The following is a 22,365-nucleotide window of genomic DNA, read 5'->3' on the forward strand; positions in this document are numbered from 1 at the left end:
GGGTGTGTGGTATAGAACTTGCTTTCCGTGGTGCTGAATTACATATTTTTGCCGCCCATATTAGATGGAACATATCTGAGGAATTATTTTAATTGTGATTTAAAGTACAGTTTTTTTGATGCAGTCTTTCTAGTGAAATTGGGAATTTTAGACTCATTTCGTTTTCTTGCGTTTGTAATGTTCTGTATCTACTCATGGAGTCGCTATCGGCTTGCATATAGTCTTCGTTCTCCACCCCTAGCAATATCGCATTCATGATGAAAAACCAGAATCTCCATTGTTCCAAGAGCTTCAGTCACCTACCTGCTTTTTACAAATATCCTGCTTTTTCGAAGAAAGGCGGCTTTTGTTTGTGTCAAAGTTGAATTGAAACCATGGGCTTCAGTGGACATTTGTTCTTGAGTATCATGTCCGGTTTTGTTTTTTACATAAAAATCTCTGCTGCAGACCTGAGCTATTCCGTTCCAGAGGAGATGAGGCCTGGTTCTATTGTCGGAAATATTGCTAAAGACCTCGGACTGGAAGTGGTAAAAATGTCCACTCGAAAAGCTCGGATCGATACTGAGGACGCCAATCAGCATTTCTGTGATCTTGATCTAAGAACGGGGAATTTTATCATAAAGGAAAGGATTGACAGAGAGGAGCTGTGCGGCGAGAAGACTTCGTGCTTGCTGAAATATGAATTGGTTTTAGAAAGTCCCTTGGAGCTTCATCGGATTTCTCTGCACGTTCAAGACGTGAACGATAATTTCCCAGTTTTTCCTAAAGATGCAGTTAAACTAGAAATAAGGGAATCAGCTGTTAAGGGAGCGCGGTTTCGTGTCAATGAAGCCCATGACGCGGATATCGGACAGAATACGGTAAAGCAGTACAGTTTGCAAATAAATGAACATTTTGTTTTATCAGTTAGAGAGGATACAGATGGATCCAAAACCATCGAGCTAGTTTTAGACAAAGAGTTAGATCGTGAAAAGGAGCGTGAGTTGAATTACACTATTATTGCTGTGGATGATGGAAGCCCACGGAGGTCAGGCACCGTAAATATACACGTCACTGTTCTTGATGCTAATGATAACGCACCGGTTTTTGATCAGGCAGTTTACAGAGCAAGTCTTCCTGAAAATGCGCCCCATTATTCTGTCGCGGTGACTGTTAAAGCTACTGATGCAGATGAGGGTGTAAATGGGGAAGTTACGTACGAATTTAGCCGCATCCCAGAAAGAGCTAAAAGGGTTTTTACACTAAATAACAAAACGGGGGAAGTAAAAGTCATTGGGAGTCTTGATTTCGAGAGTGATTCTAAATATGAAATGCGCATCAATGCAAAAGATGGCTATGGACTTTCATCTGATTCTAAAGTAATTATTGAGATTACTGACGTGAATGACAACAGCCCTGTTATTTATGTTAAATCTCTGACGAATCCCGTGACAGAAAGTGTGTCACGTGGAACAGAGGTGGGAATCATTAATGTGCAGGACAGAGATTCTGATATTAATGGACAGGTTCGCTGCTCTATCGAGCAAAACGTCCCTTTTAAATTGGTTCCATCGATTAAAAACTATTATTCATTGGTGACCACAGGGATACTGGACCGTGAATTAGTGTCTGATTACAACATTACAATCACTGCCACTGACCAGGGCTCTCCACCTCTGTCTTCATCTAAAACGGTTCTTTTAACAGTAGCTGACATCAATGACAACCCACCTGTGTTTGAGGAACAGTCCTACAGCGCATATGTGAGTGAAAATAACAAACCTGGATCCTCTTTATGTTCAGTTTCTGCTAGAGATCCTGACTGGAGACAAAACGGTACAGTGATTTATTCTCTGTTACCTGGTGAGGTGAACGGTGCCTCGGTGTCCTCCTATCTATCTGTAAATGGAGACACAGGAGTGATCCACGCTGTGAGGTCATTTGACTATGAACAGTTCAGGAGTTTTAAAGTTCAAGTTATGGCCAGAGACAATGGTTCTCCTCCTCTCAGCAGCAATGTGACAGTCAGAATGCTCATATCAGATGTGAATGACAACTCTCCTCAGATTTTGTATCCCGCCCCAGAGGGCAGCTCCTTCATGACTGAGTTAGTTCCCAAAGCTGCACATGGAGGGTCTCTGGTGTCCAAAGTGATCGCAGTGGACGCAGACTCTGGACAGAACGCCTGGCTGTCCTATCACATAGTGAAAGCCACAGATCCTGGACTTTTCAGTATTGATCTGCACAGTGGAGAGATCAGGACACAGCGGGACATTTCCGAATCTGACAGCATGAAACAGAACCTGATTGTTGCAGTGAAAGATAATGGACATCCGTCTTTGTCTGCTACCTGTTCAATGTATTTACTTATTTCTGATAATTTGGCTGAGGTGCCACAACTGAAAGACATTTCTTATGATGAGAATAACTCCAAGATGACCTCATATCTAATCATTGCGCTGGTTTCTGTATCAACCTTTTTTTTGACTTTCATCATCATTATCCTGGGTGTGAGATTTTGTCGCAGGAGAAAGCCCAGACTGTTGTTTGATGGAACGGTGGCCATTCCTGGAGCCTACCTTCCTCCTAATTATGGAGATGTTGACGGTACAGGAACTTTACGCAGCACCTACAATTATGATGCCTACCTGACTACAGGATCTAGAACCAGTGACTTTAAGTTTGTGTCAACCTTCAATGACAACATGCTGCCTGCTGACCAGACTCTGAAGAAAAGTCCGACAGACTTCCTCCAGTCTTTGACTGATATTGATGATTCTCCCCAGGTAAGAATCTAAATGTCAGAATAAGACGTCTCTATAATTTAAAGGGGTTTGGATATCTGGGTTGTTCTTTAAGTACATTTTAATTGATTTTTGCTATGTTATAGCATGAGCGTCATTTGGAGTTCTGCATATAATAACAATAACTACAAAGTGACACCTTTTCTTATCACATTATTTGTCCCTTTCAATTTTGACCTTTTACATTATCATGTTGTCTGTGATTTTTTCCCTCAAGGGAAAACAGAGACTGTTGTTTTATGGAGCACTAGCCTTACACGGAGCTTTCCTCCCCTCCAATTTTGCAGTTGTAGATGACACAGGAACTTTACGCAGCATTATTATTTAGCTGATAAAAGAAGCTGGAGACTCAGATTTTTGTGGTTTGTAGGAGTCGGCATCCCCCACGATTCTTCCCCTCTCCAATTACATAGATGTTAACGGTGGCTTTACGCAGCACTTACATATATGACGTCTATCTGACAACGGTTGTGAGATCATTCAATGTGTTATCGTTTGTTTGATTTAGAGGAACCATTATAAACAATGTATTCTCAGTAGTCCAGCAGAGAAAACAGAGTGGGTTTCTTGTTGAAAATTCACTCTATAAGCTGATCAATATTATTTTCTTTACATTTAGTGACATTTTCAGTACTGAAAAATAGTGCCTTTTCTTCTGTCCGTGGTGCTGAAATGAACCCGGTTCAGATTCCTCTCTCACATTAACGCTGCCGTAAAATCAAGACATTTCTGATTGCAATAAATCCATGTCTTCTTAGATTTTTAGTGTGTATGCGACCTGCTATTACGTTGAATCTCCAGGAAATAATCAATTGTATGTAATGCTAGAAATTTACACACGGTGTCACTCTCCTTCAGATTTACTTGCTAAACCCTTCCTATATCGCTGTACAACCTTTCATTTCAAACTGACTGCAGACCTTCCGCTAACTAAACCACAAAATATCACATTTAAGAAAGGTCCACACACATTTTCGACAAATCTTCTTCTCCCTTGTTGTTTTTTGTACTTCTAGCCTTTGCTTCTCGGATTAATGGGTGAATGAATGGACGATGGAGAACAAAGCATTTTTAGCCCGTTGCCTGATCTCCTTTCTTGGGATATTTTTTCACATGCCGCAAACCGCCTTTGGAGATGGGTCCTACTCTTTTCCCGAGGAGATGGAGAGGGGCTCAGTTATTGGAAATTTAGCGAAAGAAATGGGTCTTGAAGTGAGCAAACTGGCTGCTCGAAAGGCTCGCGTAGAAGCTGACGGGAACGGCAAACGGTATTGTGACGTTAATCTGAGCACCGGAGACATTATTGTTGCAGACAGGATTGACAGAGAGGGGCTTTGTGGAAAGAAGTCGTTGTGTGTTTTAACACAAGAGCTCGTTTTAGAAGAGCCATTACAGCTCCGTCGCATTGTGCTTAACATCCAAGATATTAATGACAATTCACCACAATTTAAAAAGAAGGATATACATTTTGAAATGAGTGAATCCGCAGTGAAGGGAAGTCGTTATCGCTTGGAAGAGGCCCATGATGCAGATATCGGAATTAACGCCGTTCAAGAATACAGTATTGGGAAGAACGAACACTTCAGACTCAATGTCATTTCTAAAAGTGGTGGAGGAAAATACAGTGAGTTAGTTTTAGAAAAAGAGTTGGACAGAGAACAAACGCAGACACTAACAATTGTGCTTGTAGGAACAGACGGGGGCGCTCCTCGGAGATCAGGTACTGCAGTTGTTCATGTTACGGTGCTGGACGCTAATGATAACGCCCCAGTGTTCACCGAGGCAGTTTATAGGGCCAGTCTGCCTGAAAACTCTCCATTAGATACTGTACTGGTTAAAGTGACCGCAAAAGATGCGGATGATGGAGTAAATGGAGAAGTGACATATGATTTTGATCACATTTCTGACGACAATGACGTATTTTCTATTGATCCAATAAGTGGCGATGTTAAGCTTACTGGAATACTAGATTATGAAGCAAAACCATCCTATGAAATGCAAATTATTGCAAAGGATGGTCCTGGTTTAGTGTCTTCGTCCACATTAATCATTGACGTCACAGATGTCAATGACAACATTCCACTAACGTTAATAAAATCGCTTAAAAACCCTGTCCCAGAAAATACAGTACCAGGTACAGAGGTGGGTATCATTAACGTTCAGGACAGAGACTCTAATAAGAATGGACAGATCCGCTGCTACATTCAGGAAGACGTCCCTTTTAAATTAGTTCCTTCTATTAAAAGCTATTATTCTCTGGTGACAACAGGGCAGCTGGACCGAGAAGTAGTATCTGATTACAACATTACGATAATTGCCACTGATGAGGGCTCTCCACCTCTGTCTTCCTCTAAAACTGTTCAGTTGTCTGTAGCTGACATCAATGACAACCCACCTGTGTTTGAAGAACAGTCCTACAGCGCATATGTGAGTGAAAATAACAAACCTGGATCCTCTTTATGTTCTGTTTCTGCTAGAGATCCTGACTGGAGACAAAACGGTACAGTGATTTATTCTCTGTTACCTGGTGAGGTGAATGGTGCCTCGGTGTCCTCCTATCTATCTGTTAATGGAGACACAGGAGTGATCCACGCTGTGAGGTCATTGGACTATGAACAGTTCAGAAGTTTTAAAGTTCAAGTGATGGCCAGAGACAATGGTTCTCCTCCTCTGAGCAGCAATGTGACTGTCAGTGTGTTCATATCTGATATGAATGACAACTCCCCTCAGATTCTATATCCGGCACCAGAAGGCAGCTCCTTCATGACCGAGCTGGTCCCTAAAGCTGCACATGGAGGGTCTCTGGTGTCCAAAGTGATAGCAGTGGACGCAGACTCTGGACAGAACGCCTGGCTTTCCTATCAAATAGTCAAAGCCACAGATCCTGGACTTTTCCATATTAATCTGCACAGTGGAGAGATCAGGACACAGCGGGACATTTCTGAATCTGACAGCATGAAACAGAACCTGATTGTTGCAGTGAAAGATAATGGACAGCCCTCTCTGTCTGCCACCTGTGCCATTTATTTACTTATTTCTGATAACTTGGCTGAGGTGCCAGAATTCAAAGATATTTCATATGATGAAAACTCCAAGGTGACCTCATATCTAATCATTGCGCTGGTTTCTGTATCAACCATTTTTCTGACCTTCATCATCATCATCCTGGGTGTGAGGTTTTGTCGGAGGAGAAAGCCCAGACTGTTGTTTGATGGAGCAGTAGCCATCCCCGGAGCTTATCTACCTCCTAATTATGCAGATGTTGACGATACAGGAACTTTACGCAGCACCTACAATTACGACGCCTACTTGACAACAGGATCTAGAACCAGTGACTTTAAGTTTGTATCATCTTACAATGACAACACTCTGCCTGCTGACCAGACTCTGAAGAAAAGTCCAACTGAATTTGCTGATATGTTTGGTCAATCAGAGGAATCTCCAGAGGTAGGCCTAAATATTTTGTTGTTATTCAAGTGATAGAACTACATTTTAATCACATTTTCCTTGGGTATTATTGTTTTTTTTCTGTAATTATTCTTGATGTAATTTTCTCAGAACACTTTTACTGCTGTTCTTTGAAAGACCATAGTCCAAAGCTGAAAGGTCACTGTAAAATATTATATATATATATATATATATATATATATATATATATATATATATATATATATATATATATATATATATATATATATATATATATATAATGCTTCTTTTTGTCTACCATTTAATGTGCATTTTCAACAGCTTGTGGTTTGCTTTCTGTAAAATGTGTCCCTTTAAGTCAATTGTTTATCATCATTTTCCTATTTTTGTTCTGAACGACAAGCTTCTTCTCTTCTTAAAATGAAAAATGTGCTTTTTCAGCTTTGCGTCTCATGATGTAGCTTTTTCTTTTTTAAGAGGTTTACATCATATTGCATCCTAGCCTGACTCACAGGAGAAGCGCTACAATACATATGTGACAGTAGCATCCCGACCCATTGATTTAAAGTTTGTATCGTTCTATAGTGACAACACACAGCCTGCTGACCAAACTCTGAAAAAAGTTCAACCGAGTTTACTGATATGCTTGGAAATAATGATTCCTATCTGGTGCAATTAACATATTTATTTAAATATTTTTTCACCTTAAAGACATCTTACACTCACATCTCACTCCCATTTTATCAAAGGTTTAAGCTATATTTTAGTTTCTTTTTCAATGTTCACATTGGAAAATGACATTATTCATCTCTTGATAAATGTTGCTGATTAGTTATTTGTGGAGAAAGAAGCTGTAGGAAAGATATTCATCTCTTTGTTGCTATAGCAACTTTGATTATCTCCACGAGCCTAATATAAAATGATGCATTTATTGCTAAGTGCTCCCAATTAGTTTTTATTTATTATTGTTTTTAATGAAGATTCATTCATCATTTGTTGATTTTGTTAAATTAACATTGTTGTTGTTTTGATGTTTCAATACCACAAATGTGAAATAATTGTTGTCACAATCCTATTCTTAAGTAAAACTTATTCTTATTCTATTTATTGAGATGAAGTATATATATTCTTTCTGAATGATCACCAGTGTCATGACTATTTAAATTGAAGCGGTTCTGTTATTTGTCACTGTTATTTGTCATATCTTCTTTAAAATATTAAGCTCTTTTTTTCCACTTTCCTCAGACACCTATTTCCGCTCCCTCTTCCATATAGTTTTAACTTCATAACATGCAGTCCATTAATTATTTCAAATGTAGTTATTTGTGTTTGGTGAAGGATTTCAGATATGTCTTTGTGTCTATTGAAAGTAGGTCAGTTTGATATTAGTGACAATTTTTTCTTTCAAGTGCCAGCCTATAATTTTTTTCTAAAGGAGTCAAACTTAAACTGGATTTTTTTTGTCACTTTTTGAATTTCTTTTATTGTGTATGGACTCTGTAGTGATTATTGGACATCTAAAATTTTCCATTTGTTATGTAGGCTTTGTCATCATGTCAGAAGTACATTTCTCACATAACATGCTATAATGGTTTGCAGTTATTTAGGAAACGTATGTGTTTATTTTATTTTTTTTTGGGACAAAAGACGTTTGCAACATCAAACGTGTTCACGTTACAGTTAAATTGAAGCAGTTCTGTGGAAAGCATTTAAACATAAGTTGTGCTCAGGTTAGCATGCATAAGAGAGGGACCTTTTCATTCAGGATCGCTTTTACATATTTTAAACTTGACACTTTCTGCGTCGTATTGGCAAGTAAAATTAAATGCTGGTTTTGGCATGACGGAACCCCACGTAGGAATTTATTGCGCTTACTCAAGAGGTCGCTGTGAGCCAACACTATACGTTTTGCTGTCAGTATCCTCAGCATTATGACAGAGACCGTGAGGCAGGGCTTTTGTAGCCGATCAGAGGAGGGAGAAATGCGATTTTGGACTGCGAGGATTTCATCATAAATTCTCTTTTTTCCCCTTTAACTTTTTCCGTTTTGACAAGGACTGGACAACGAGGATGGCTATCACGAGCTCTGCAGTCCAACGTCTTGTCTGTGGCGTGCTTTTTCTTTCTATACATTTGGCAGAGGGAGATTTGAGGTATTCGTTTCCAGAGGAGATGCGGCGAGGATCAGTGGTCGGAAATATCGCCAAAGACTTGAGTCTCGAGGTCAGCAAACTGTCCGCTCGAAAAGCTCGTGTTGATACGGAAGGAAGTGACAAACATTATTTTGACATCAACGTCCGTAACGGAGATTTAGTTATCTCTGACAGGCTCGACAGAGAAGGCCTTTGTGGAGACAAAGCATCCTGCGTTTTGAAACAAGAGATCATGTTGGAGAATCCGTTAGAGCTGCATCGGGTAAATTTGCATGTTCAGGATATAAACGATAACGCTCCGCAATTTAATAAAGAATTGATCCAAATTGACATAAGTGAATCTGCATCGAAAGGTGCTAGATTTCCAATAGAGGAAGCCCATGATGCGGATGTAGGCCAAAATTCAGTGCAGACGTACAACCTGCAAAACAATGAACATTTTATTCTCGGTGTTGGGACAAATTCCGTGGAGCTTGTCTTGAGCAAAGAACTCGACCGTGAGAAATTAAAAGAAATTAGTCTTCTTTTGACGGCTTTAGATGGTGGATCACCACAAAGGACAGGTACCGTGATGATTCATATAAATGTCTTGGATGCAAATGACAACGTTCCTGTGTTCAAGCAGCTAATTTACAAAACCAGTATGCCGGAAAACTCTCCAATAGGTACTGTTGTTCTAACAGTTGGAGCAACCGATGCAGATGAGGGAATAAATGGCGAGGTTACATATGATTTTGGACACATTTCTGATGAGGTCAAGACAATATTTGACATAGACAATAAAGCAGGTGAAATAAAATTGATGAGAGCAGTTGATTTTGAAACGGTGTCATTGTTTGAACTTAGGGTGACAGCAAAAGATGGATTAGGACTCACCTCCTATTCTAAGGTTATAATTGATATCACTGATGTAAATGATAATGCCCCAGTGATTTATACAAAATCGCTCTCCAGCCCCATACCTGAGAATGTGTCACCTGGTACAGAGGTGGCCATCATTAATGTGCAGGATAGAGATTCAGAGAATAATGGACAGGTCAGCTGTTCTATCCAGCAAAATGTCCCTTTTAAGTTGATTCCTTCTATTAAGAACTATTATTCTCTAGTGACCACAGGACAACTTGACCGTGAACTAGTGGCAGGTTACAATGTTACTATCTTTGCCACTGATGAGGGCTCTCCACCTCTGTCTTCCTCTAAAACTATTCAGTTATCTGTAGCTGACATCAATGACAACCCACCTGTGTTTGAGGAACAGTCCTACATCGCATATGTGAGTGAAAATAACAAACCTGGATCCTCTTTATGTAGTGTTTCTGCTAGAGATCCTGACTGGAGACAAAACGGTACAGTGATTTATTCTCTCTTACCTGGTGAGGTGAACGGTGCCTCGGTGTCCTCCTATTTATCTGTTAACGGAGACACAGGAGTGATCCACGCTGTGAGGTCATTTGACTATGAACAGTTCAGGAGTTTTAAAGTCCAAGTCATGGCAAGAGACAATGGTACTCCTCCACTCAACAGCAACGTGACTGCCAGTGTGTTCATATCAGATGTGAATGACAACTCTCCTCAGATCCTATACCCAGCCCCAGACAGCAGCTCTTTCATGACTGAGTTAGTCCCCAAAGCTGCACATGGAGGGTCTCTGGTCTCCAAAGTAATTGCGGTGGATGCAGACTCTGGACAAAATGCATGGCTATCCTATCATATAATTAAATCTTCAGTTCCGGGACTTTTCAGTATTGATCTTCACAGTGGAGAGATCAGGACACAGCGGGACATTTCAGAATCTGACAGCATGAAACAGAACCTGATTGTTGCAGTGAAAGATAATGGACACCCCTCTCTGTCTGCAACCTGCTCAATTCATTTACTTATTTCTGACAACTTGGCTGAGGTCCCAGAACTGAAAGACGTTTCTTATGATGAGAAGAACTCCACCTTGACATCTTATCTGATCATCGCGCTGGTTTCTGTGTCCACCTTCTTTCTCACCTTCATCATCATCATCCTGGGTGTGAGATTTTGTCGGAGGAGAAAGCCAAGACTGTTGTTTGATGGAGCCGTGGCCATCCCTGGAGCTTATCTACCTCCAAATTACTCGGATGTTGACGGCACAGGAACTTTACACAGCACCTACAATTACGATGCCTACCTGACAACAGGATCTAGAACCAGTGACTTTAAGTTTGTATCATCTTACAATGACAACACGCTGCCTGCAGACCAGACTCTGCAGAAACATCCATCAGAATTAGAAGATGTCTTTGGAGATAGCAATACTTCACCTGAGGTAGGAATAGTTTTACCTCATGAGTAAAGATATTTTGGATAATAAACATATTGTAACATCTTTCCTTCTCTAATGTTTAATGTATTTTTCACAATTCATGATAGAGTTAAGCTCAGCAGCTTTTGAATTCCAATTGAGTCACAGCATGGCTATAACATTTTTGGGTGACTCTTGGTGCTTTTTTGGTACATATGGTCATGAGTCTGTGTGTGTTTGAGTGTGCGTATGTTTCAGGTTTTTTAACTGTCCGTGGTGCTGAAATACATTACAGCGTTGTCAAGCCCTGCCAGCTTTTTCAGCTAATATTGATTCATTTGCTGATAAATGTGGCAATAACACCATATCTTGGTAAAAACCTTGTTTTTCCACCTTTATCTGTTCAATTTTAATAAATTAAGCAGAAAAATCATATTTGGTATGTTTTGCAGATCAAATTTATAGAATTGTACAAAAAATACTACAGAAATTGTGAGAACAACTAGTATAAGTGATGCATTTTGTCTACAATTCAGAAATACACTATGTAGACATTTTTAATATTACCTTTCAAATGAAAATTATAGGAGTGGCTGCACAGTGGCACAGTTGGTAGAGCTGTTGCCTTGCAGTAAGAAGGTTCTGGGTTTGATTGCTGGCCCGGGTCTTTCTGCATGGAGTTTGCATGTTCTCCCTGTGCATGCATGGGTTTTCTCCAGGTACTCCGGTTTCCTCCCACAGTCCAAAAACATGACTCTCAGGTTAATTGACCTCTCCAAATTGTCCAAAAGTGTGAGTGTATGTGCATGGTTGATTGTCTCTGTGTTGCCCTGCGACAAACTGGCGGCCTGTCCAGGGTGAACCCCGCCTCTCGCCCGGAACGTTAGCTGGAGATAGGCACCAGCAACCCTCCCGACCCCACCAAGGGACAAGGGTGTCAAGAAAATGGATGGATGAAAATTATAAACATTTTTTTCTCAGACCATTGTCTGAATTTTGTTGTCTAGTTTATGTTCGCATGTATTTCATATTTTCAATCAGATAAAAAAAAAGACTTTCAATTGGTCATTGGTGCGTGGTGTGCGAAAATATTTCCACGGAAATGCATTTTTCTGGTAAAAATCTTCAACAAAAATCAATAGTTTTAAATATCTATTTAGTGGCTTTAAGTATGTCAGATGTGGAATAAGTTATTGCGGTAGCGACATTTGATGATGATTTAATTTTTGAAACTTCTGTGCCATGTGACTCAAATCAAGATGATAATTTTTTTCTTACTTGTAATATTAAAATAAATAATTTAAACGTGGTATATGGAAAACATTTTATTGCAAGAAGATCTGATACGAAAATAGGGTCAGATTAAAAAAATAATCTCTGAAGTGTTGTAATGTCATTTAAACTCACGGTGTCACTGTAGACTTTCTTTGGATTTAAATGTTGCTACACTACTTTGCACACCACCCGCAACTGGGTTTTACCTCTGTTCTTTAGAAAAACCGAACCTCGTTGCAAGTGCGGTAAAAGCGCGTTATTATTACATTTTTAGCCGTCACTAATAAATGGCGTGGCTTTTGGAGAGCAGCGCTGCGATGATGAATAAACGACGCCTTCAAAGCCAACACGGTATATTTTTTTTCTTTGTTCTGATGCAATTCGCTGACGGAGATCTGACCTATTCCATCCAAGAGGAGCTTAAACACGGGTCTGTTATCGGAAATATCGCCCAAGATCTGGGACTGGACGTGGGGAAATTAGCCACACGTAAAGCTCGCGTTGAAATGGAAGGAAGCGAAAAGCAGTATGTCGGAATTAACCTGAAAAACGGAAATTTATTTGTCACGGGAAGAATAGACAGAGAGGAGCTTTGTGGAGAAAAGCCAGCGTGCATTCTTGTATACGAGCTTCTTTTGGAAAATCCTCTCGAGCTGCATCGCTTGTCTCTGCAAGTACAAGACATAAATGACAATCAACCGATTTTCCCAAAGGATATTATTAAGCTTGAAATACGGGAGTCGACCGGCAAAGGAGCCAGGTATCGCATTAATGCTGCGCATGATGCTGACATAGGCCAGAACACTGTCCAAAGCTACATCCTGCAGCAAAACCCCAATTTTGTGCTTAACATCCAGACGAGCCCTGGGAGAAAATATGGTGAGCTGGTTTTAGATAAAGAGTTAGATCGAGAAGAGCAGCAAGAACTAAGAATTATATTAACAGGGGTAGATGGTGGATCTCCTCCGAGATCAGGGACTGTAGTCTTACACGTTACTGTTCTCGACGCTAATGATAATGCTCCCGTATTTACCGAGGCTTTGTACACAGCCAGGTTACTTGAAAACTCTCCTTTAAAAACCCCAGTTATCACAGTCAGTGCATCAGATAAAGATGAAGGAATCAATGGCGAAGTTACATATGAATTTAGCCGAATCTCTGATAAATCTCAGTCTTTATTTTCTCTTGATTCTAAAACAGGAGAGGTTATTGTTACAGGGAACATAGATTATGAAGACAGGCAGAGATATGAGGTTTTTGTGGAGGCCAAAGATGGGTACGGACTATCCTCAGAGGCTAAAGTTATCATTGATATTATAGATGTAAATGACAACGCCCCAGTTATATTTGTGAAGTCATTGTCCAACCCCATACCTGAGAATGTGTTACCTGGTACAGAGGTGGGAATCATTAATGTGCAGGACAGAGACTCTGAGAATAATCGACAGGTCCGCTGCTCCATTCAACAGAATGTCCCATTTAAGTTGGTTCCTTCTATTAAAAACTATTATTCTCTAGTGACCGCAGGACAACTGGACCGTGAGCAAGTGTCTGATTGCAACATTACAATAACTGCCATTGATGAGGGCTCTCCACCTCTGTCCTCCTCTAAAACTATTCAGTTATTTGTAGCTGACATCAATGACAACCCACCTGTGTTTGAGGAACAGTCCTACAGCGCATATGTGAGTGAAAATAACAAACCTGGCTCCACTTTATGCTCCATTTCTGCTAAAGATCCTGACTGGAAACAAAACGGTACAGTGATTTATTCTCTGTTACCTGGTGAGGTGAACGGTGCCTCGGTGTCCTCCTATCTATCTGTTAACGGAGACACAGGAGTGATCCACACTGTGAGGTCATTTGATTATGAACAGTTCAGGAGTTTTAAAGTCCAAGTGATGGCTAGAGACAATGGTTCTCCTCCTCTCAGCAGCAATGTGACTGTCAGTGTGTTCATATCTGATGTAAATGACAACTCTCCTCAGATCCTGTATCCAGCCCCAGAAGGCAGCTCCTTCATGACTGAGTTAGTCCCTAAAGCTGCACATGGAGGGTCTCTGGTGTCCAAAGTGATAGCAGTGGACACAGACTCTGGACAGAACGCCTGGCTGTCCTATCATATAGTCAAATCCACAGATCCTGGACTTTTCAGTATTGATCTGCACAGTGGAGAGATCAGGACACAGCGGGACATTTCAGAATCTGACAGCATGAAACAGAACCTGATTGTTGCAGTGAAAGATAATGGACAGCCCTCTCTGTCTGCAACCTGTGTCATCTATTTACTTATTTCTGATAACTTGGCAGAGGTTCCAGAACTAAAAGACATTTCTTATGATGAAAACTCCAAGTTGACGTCTTACCTGATCATCGCGTTGGTTTCTGTGTCCACCTTCTTTCTCACCTTCATCATCATCATCCTGGGCGTGAGATTTTGTCGGAGGAGAAAGCCCAGACTGTTGTTTGATGGAGCAGTAGCCATCCCCGGAGCTTATCTACCTCCTAATTATGCAGATGTTGACGGCACAGGAACTTTACGCAGCACCTACAATTACGATGCCTACCTGACAACAGGATCCAGAACCAGTGACTTTAAGTTTGTATCATCTTACAATGACAACACGCTGCCTGCTGACCAGACTCTGAAGAAAAGTCCAACAGAATTATCAGATGTATTCGGATTAAATGATTTCTCTCCTCAGGTAGGAATCCATTCTGCTATGTCTTTTAGATTGCGGTTTAAAAAGAACCTGATATTGTTGGATACTTCTTTGTTTCTTCCAATATTAAAACGTATCACACATTTTTTAAAAAGCTGTTCGTGTATTCTCGCGTCGAGTTTCATAATACATGAAATATATTTCATTTAAATTCTAACTTTAGAAATAAATGCGCTATTTGTTCTTTTTTATTTCACCCGTGATTCGTTTTTTTTCATCTCTTGTAGCATTTGCGTTTGTCCAGTTTCCTCCTGAAAATGGTTTAGCTTTTATGTTCCGACTGACGTATTTTCACTTGTCGCTGAAATGCGGTTTCTCTTTGCTCAGGTTCTGGTCAGAACCTCTGGTCTTTAATTGTAGTTTTGCATTGTTTTTTTTTCTTTCTTTTTCTGAACATATTCAACTGGATTTAGTTTTAACTCGATTGTAAGAAAAACTGTCTCCATTATTAAAATAAATGTCAACAATCCAGTTCTTTCGCGAAGTTCCATCACACATAGTATTGCCTTACTATGTTCTTAACTGTCTAACAATGAAGTTATTAAATATGTTGTATTATTTGTAGAATACATATTACGCATACCCGCTTTTTGGCAAACGATTTAAAGTAACTACACAGATGGAATGCGAAAATACACCACAGTTTAATTACATTGAGTCCTTTAAGATCCTTCTTTCATGTTGCTAATTAAGACAGCACTTTGCTGTTTGGTATCCAGTGTCATATTATGAAAAAACTCCTATTTTGCTAGTGGACATTTTGTGCCAGCTCTTGATTTTTGCAGTAGAGTAAAAGCTTTTTCGATGCGTTTCTCTGCCCTTGGTTCTGAAAAAAAAAACAAAAAAAAAACCCTGTTTCTTCTCTTTACATTTGTACCTTCGCACATACATAACAGGATTTTACTGTAGAAACACTTCATAATAATTTGCGTTCCGTGGAATATTGCTGCATATTCAGCAAAGTCTGCTTTTCCCAAATTACTTACCAATATAAAACATTACGTCCGTCATGGTAATTTATTTCCCGTCCCTTTGGCTTTAGATTCGAAATTACTTGATACATTTTTGTTACATACATGCGCACAAACTCAAAAGTGCTAATACAGTGTTTTATTTGTATTATGTTTATGTTTGACTTTCTTGATTAGACTTTCTTGAATTTATAGAATGATGAACAATAATTATTTTTGGGTCACAAGAAAAAAAAAACAGAAATACGATCGGTAAGGAGAAAATAAGTCTGGGATGGGAAGAATCGGATTTCCTAGTGCAAACGCGGAGTTTACAAAATAAAATAAAATAATACCGATAATTATTTTAGGCTAAAAATGTAAAAATGTATAATTTATTCTACGTTAGGAGATTTAAAATAATAATTTTCTGTTGATTGGTTTATAACGAAAAAAAAAATACGATCCTTTTTTTTCAATACAATTATTTATTTGCACTTTATTTTTTCTACACAAAATGAATTAATTTTACAGTGTGAAATTAAAATTGTTGGAATATGTGATAACTCTTCAAAATAATATCCACTCTTTCTGATGAGACGTTGTAATATCATTTAAACTCACGGTGTCACTATAGACCCGTTTTGGATTTAAATGCCCTTCAACTGCTTTTGCACACCACACATTGTCGGGCTGGACCTATCTTTTATAATATCTGAATCCGTGGACAAGAGCTGTAGAGAACCTTATTAGGAAATACAATAACCCTCCTTCAAAGAAAACGTAGCTTTTGTAGACCAAGTTGAAGAAGATGCATAAACGACGGAATGTAGAATGGCACGGCGTTATTTTTTTCTTTGTTATGCTGCAATACTCCCATTGCGATCTGACCTATTCCGTGCAGGAGGAACTGAAACGCGGATCTGTCATTGGGAATATCGCTCAAGATCTGAAACTGGACCTGGGAAGGCTATCTGCTCGTAAAATACGGGTCAAGGTGGAAGGAAGCGAAAAAGAGATAATCGGAATTAATCTGAGAAACGGAGATTTATTTGTCACAGGAAGAATAGACAGAGAGGAGCAGTGTGGAGAAAACCCAACATGTATTCTCAAATACGATCTCCTTATGGAAAATCCTCTCGAGCTGCATCGCTTGTCTCTGCAAGTACAAGACATAAATGACAATGAACCGATTTTCCCAAAGGATATTATTAAGCTTGAAATAGGGGAGTCGACCGGAAAAGGAGCCAGTTATCGCATTAATGCTGCGCACGATGCTGACATAGGCCAGAACACTGTCCAAAGCTACATTCTGCAGCAAAACCCCAATTTTGTGCTTAACGTTCAGACGAGCCCTGGGAGAAAATATGGTGAGCTGGTTTTAGATAAAGAGTTAGATCGAGAAGAGCAGCAAGAATTAAGAATTATATTAACAGCGGTAGATGGCGGATCTCCTCCGAGATCAGGGACTGTAGTCTTACACGTTACTGTTCTCGACGCTAATGATAACGCTCCCGTATTTACTGAAGCTGTGTACACAGCCAGGTTACCTGAAAACTCTCCTTTAAAAACCCCAGTTATAACAGTCAGTGCAAGAGATAAAGATGAAGGAGTCAATGGAGAAGTTACATATGAATGTAGTCGACTCTCTGATAAAAGTCAGTCTTTATTTTCTCTTGATTCTAAAACAGGGGAGATCACTGTTACAGGGAACATAGATTATGAAGACAGACAAAGACATGAGATTTTTGTGGAGGCCAAAGATGGTTACGGACTATCCTCAGAGGCTAAAGTTATCATTGATATTATTGATGTAAATGACAACAGACCAGATATAGACATAACATCCTTGTCTAACCCTATACCTGAGAATGTGTCACCTGGCACAGAGGTGGGCATCATTAATGTACAGGACAGAGACTCTCAGAATAACGGACAAGTACAATGCTCTATTCAGCAAAATGTTCCTTTTAAATTGGTTCCCTCAATTAAGAACTATTATTCTCTGGTAACCACAGGGCAACTTGACCGTGAGCAAGTATATGATTACAATATTACAGTCACTGCTGTAGATGAAGGCTCTCCTCCTCTGTCCTCTTCTAAAACTATTCAGTTATCTGTAGCTGACATTAATGACAACCCACCTGTGTTTGAGGAACAGTCCTACAGTGCATATGTGAGTGAAAATAACAAACCTGGATCCTCTTTATGTACTGTTTCTGCTCGAGACCCTGACTGGAGACAAAACGGTACAGTGATTTATTCTCTGTTACCTGGTGAGGTGAACGGTGCCTCTGTGTCCTCCTATCTATCTGTTAACGGAGACACAGGAGTGATCCACGCTGTGAGGTCATTTGATTATGAACAGTTCAGTAGTTTCAAAGTTCAAGTGATGGCCAGAGACAATGGTTCTCCTCCTCTCAGCAGCAATGTGACTGTCAGTGTGTTCATATCGGATGTGAATGACAACTCTCCTCAGATCCTATACCCAGCACCAGAGGGCAGCTCCTTCATGACCGAGTTAGTCCCTAAAGCTGCACATGGAGGGTCTCTGGTGTCCAAAGTGATAGCGGTGGACGCAGACTCTGGACAGAATGCCTGGCTTTCATATCATATAGTCAAAGCTACAGATCCAGGACTTTTCAGGATTGATCTACACAGTGGAGAGATCAGGACACAGCGGGACATTTCAGAATCTGACAGCATGAAACAGAACCTGATTGTTGCTGTGAAAGACAATGGACAGCCCTCTCTGTCTGCAACCTGTTCCATGTATTTACTTATTTCTGATAACTTGGCTGAAGTGCCAGAACTGAAAGACATTTCTTATGATGAGAAGAACTCCAAGCTGACCTCTTATCTGATCATCGCACTGGTTTCTGTTTCCACCTTCTTTCTGACCTTCATCATCATTATACTTGGAGTGAGGTTTTGTCGTAGGAGAAAGCCCAGACTGTTGTTTGATGGAGCAGTTGCCATCCCTGGAGCTTATCTTCCTCCCAATTACGCAGATGTTGACGGCACAGGAACTTTACGCAGCACCTACAATTATGATGCCTACCTGACAACAGGATCTAGAACCAGTGACTTTAAGTTTGTATCATCTTACAATGACAACACGCTGCCTGCTGACAACACTTTGAAGAAAAGTCCATCAGACTTTGCTGATGTCTTTGGGGAGCTTGACTCCGCACCAGAGGTATGATTATTTTTTTTAGCTTAATTCTAAAAAATTATCTTAAAAAGAGAACATTTTATCATCCTTCCTATTTGCTTTGAGACTGGTTGTGTTCTTTTGTAAACTTTCTGTGAGTATTTATCGTTTCTGGTTTTTTAATTGCCTTTTTTATTTCTTACATCTTGCATTGTTTCTAATTTGAAAATATATGAATTAATTTGATGATACTTTCAAGTTTTGACCTATTTAAAGGAGATACATAATTTATGTTTTGTTCTTTTCAACTTGCTTTTGATAACAGGTTAATATGAGTTATTTTTGATTTTTTGACACATTTCTTATTAGTACAATAATGTTATGATCCTTCTAAAAATCCTCTTCGTAATGTCAGAGGTTTTAATTTCATTGGGCATTGAATAATTCAACATCAACATATATTTATTTAATGTAAGTGTACGTTATGGACTGTTTCATTGCTATAGCAGGTTGAATGAAAACACAGACTTGTCATAACGCAGCAAATACTCATGGTGTCAGTATGTACTAGTAAACGAAATGGTAGAATCTTTCTCCTCCCTGAACTGCCAGCGCATAGCCAGAATTTGCTTTTGGACAGCAGATAACAAATAACGCATGCTTTACAATTGAAGTTCTTCTTTTTGATTGCAGGATAGACAGTTTTGAAGTTTTTTTTGTTCACAGTCTCATTCAAAAGTGGCGTTTCTTCAGGAAAAAAATGAATATCTTTGGGGATGTCTTGCGCCGAGGCCTTGCTTTTATTGTTCTTTTTATCCACCTTGTTTGTGGAGACGTGAGCTACTCCATTCCAGAAGAGATGAAGCGAGGATCCGTGGTCGGAAATATTGCTAAGGATTTAGGACTGGATCTGGGCACGCTGTCTTCTCGAAAGGCTCGCATTGAGACAGAGGATAACGGTGTTAAATACTGCAGCTTGAATGTCAAGACAGGGAATCTAATTGTCGAAGAACGAATGGACAGAGAAGGACTTTGTGAGAAGAGGGCATCGTGCGTCGTAAAACAGGAGGTAGTGCTTGAAAACCCTTTAGAACTGCACCGTATTAACATTCACGTTCAAGATATTAATGATAATTCTCCCCAGTTTAAAGAGGAATCGATTAAATTAGAAATACACGAATCTGCAATAAGGGGGGCGACGTTTCTCATTGATGAAGCGCATGACGCAGACATTGGCGACAATGCTGTGCGGGGCTACTCAGTACAAGAAAACGATTATTTTAAGCTAAATGTAAAATCAAAAGGAATTGGACGGAAATATGGCGAGTTAGTCTTAGACAGAGAGCTGGACAGGGAGGACAAAAACACGATTGCATTTTCACTGACTGCATTTGACGGCGGATCTCCTCAGAAATCAGGCACCGTTGTGATACACGTCACTGTTCTTGATGCAAATGATAACGCCCCAGTGTTTAGCCAGGTAGTTTATAAAGCCAGTATCCCTGAAAATTCATCAATTGATTCTGTTGTTCTAACAGTGTCCGCTACGGACGCAGATGAGGGAGTGAATGGCGAAATCACTTACGGATTTGATCATGTGTCGGATGAAAACCACATTTTTATATTAAATCCACAAACCGGTGAAGTGAGAGTAGGTGGGACTATTGATTATGAAAGGAAATCGTTGTACGAAATGCAGATTAGCGCTAAAGATGGTTTAGGATTGGCCTCATATGCAACCTTAATGATTGAAGTAACTGATATAAATGATAACGCCCCGTTTATTCAAATGAAGTCTTTGTCCAATCCCATACCAGAGAACGTGTCACCTGGTACAGAGGTGGGGATCATTAATGTACAGGACAGAGACTCTGAACATAATCGCCAGGTCCGCTGCACAATCCAGCAAAATATTCCCTTTAAATTGGTTCCCTCGATTAAAAACTATTACTCTCTTGTAACTACAGGGCAACTGGACCGTGAACTACTTTCTGATTACAACATAACAATCATTGCCACTGATGAGGGCTCTCCACCTCTGTCCTCCTCTAAAACTATTCAGTTATCTGTAGCTGACATCAATGACAACCCACCTGTGTTTGAGGAACAGTCTTACAGCGCATATGTGAGTGAAAATAACAAACCTGGCTCCTCTTTATGCTCCGTTTCGGCTCGAGATCCTGACTGGAGACAAAACGGTACAGTGGTTTATTCTCTGTTACCTGGTGAGGTGAATGGTGCCTCGGTGTCCTCCTATCTATCTGTTAACGGAGACACAGGAGTGATCCACGCTGTGAGGTCATTTGATTATGAACAGTTCAGGAGTTTCAAAGTCCAAGTAATGGCCAGAGACAATGGTTCTCCTCCTCTCAGCAGCAATGTGACTGTCAGTGTGTTCATATCTGATGTGAATGACAACTCTCCTCAGATACTGTATCCCACCGCAGAGGGCAGCTCCTTCATGACTGAGTTAGTCCCCAAAGCTGCACATGGAGGGTCTCTGGTGTCCAAAGTGATAGCAGTGGACGCAGACTCTGGACAGAATGCCTGGCTTTCGTATCACATTGTCAAAGCCACAGATCCTGGACTTTTCAGTATTGATCTGCACAGTGGAGAGATCAGGACACAGCGGGACATTTCTGAATCTGACAGCATGAAACAGAACCTGATTGTTGCAGTGAAAGATAATGGACAGCCCTCTCTGTCTGCGACCTGTTCAATGTATTTACTTATTTCTGATAACTTGGCAGAAGTTCCTGAACTGAAGGATATTTCTCATGATGAGAACAATGCCAAATTAACTTCGTATCTGATCATCGCGTTGGTTTCTGTATCCACGTTCTTTCTCACCTTCATTATCATCATCCTGGGTGTGAGGTTTTGTCGCAGGAGAAAGCCCAGACTGTTGTTTGATGGAGCAGTAGCCATCCCCGGTGCTTATCTCCCTCCAAATTACTCAGATGTTGACGGCACAGGAACTTTACGCAGCACCTACAATTACGACGCCTACCTGACAACGGGATCTAGAACCAGTGACTTTAAGTTTGTATCATCTTACAATGACAACACGCTGCCTGCTGACCAGACTCTGAAGAAAAGTCCCACAGAGTTTTCTGATGTGTTCGGAGACGACAAGGACTTTCCGGAGGTAAAAATGTGTTTCGTTTTACTTCCCTAATAACTTTAAGTTCTTTTTCATACTTATTTACTCGTTTTTTATACCACTTCTCATAGTAGGATTCCCAAACGGTTCTCTCTTTTCAGAGATATTTTCACCAAACTTTATATAATAACTTCATCTATTTTTCTTTTAATTTTAATGCTCGTATTCATTTTGTTTTCCCTCTGAATAATTTGCAATTTCCGTCATGAACACTTGAGGTAGTTTTTAGCACTTTATTCACTTATTCATTGGCAGCTCCTTATGAGAATTTGTTCGACATTCATAATATGAAACTTTCATATATTATAAACCATCGATTCATATGTTGGTGCGTGTGGCAAGATGATTCATTAATTGTTTTAAACTTTTACGGCTTGCTTGTTTGTCGGCGTTCTGTGTTTTGCATTCAAATTCTGTTTTGACAAACTTTTCTGTGAATATTAAAATGTGGGGTTTTTATTGT

General features: G+C 40.0%; 1 protein-coding gene across 9 annotated transcripts in view; it reads left to right on the forward strand.

Moving 5' to 3' along the window:
• Positions 1-22,365, forward strand: part of LOC103471737 (protocadherin gamma-C5-like) — a 256,760-nt gene that overhangs the window by 17,746 nt on the left and 216,649 nt on the right. The window contains exon 1 of one of the 9 annotated variants that reach the window (XM_017307056.2): positions 272-2,765. The exons of 5 other annotated variants lie outside the window; for them this stretch is intronic. In XM_017307056.2, the coding sequence (XP_017162545.2) occupies positions 375-2,765 (2,391 nt within the window). In that variant the 5' untranslated portion in view covers positions 272-374. Of the gene's footprint in view, positions 1-271; positions 2,766-12,118; positions 14,618-16,270; positions 18,785-19,360; positions 21,888-22,365 lie in introns of those variants that run through there. 3 more of the 9 variants (XM_081611465.1, XM_081611477.1, XM_081611476.1) reach the window with 3 other exon arrangements.

The sequence above is a fragment of the Poecilia reticulata genome, chromosome 10 (assembly GCF_904066995.2).
Source record: "Poecilia reticulata chromosome 10, P_reticulata-male-v2, whole genome shotgun sequence".
In the NCBI taxonomy this organism is placed as follows: domain Eukaryota; kingdom Metazoa; phylum Chordata; class Actinopteri; order Cyprinodontiformes; family Poeciliidae; genus Poecilia; species Poecilia reticulata.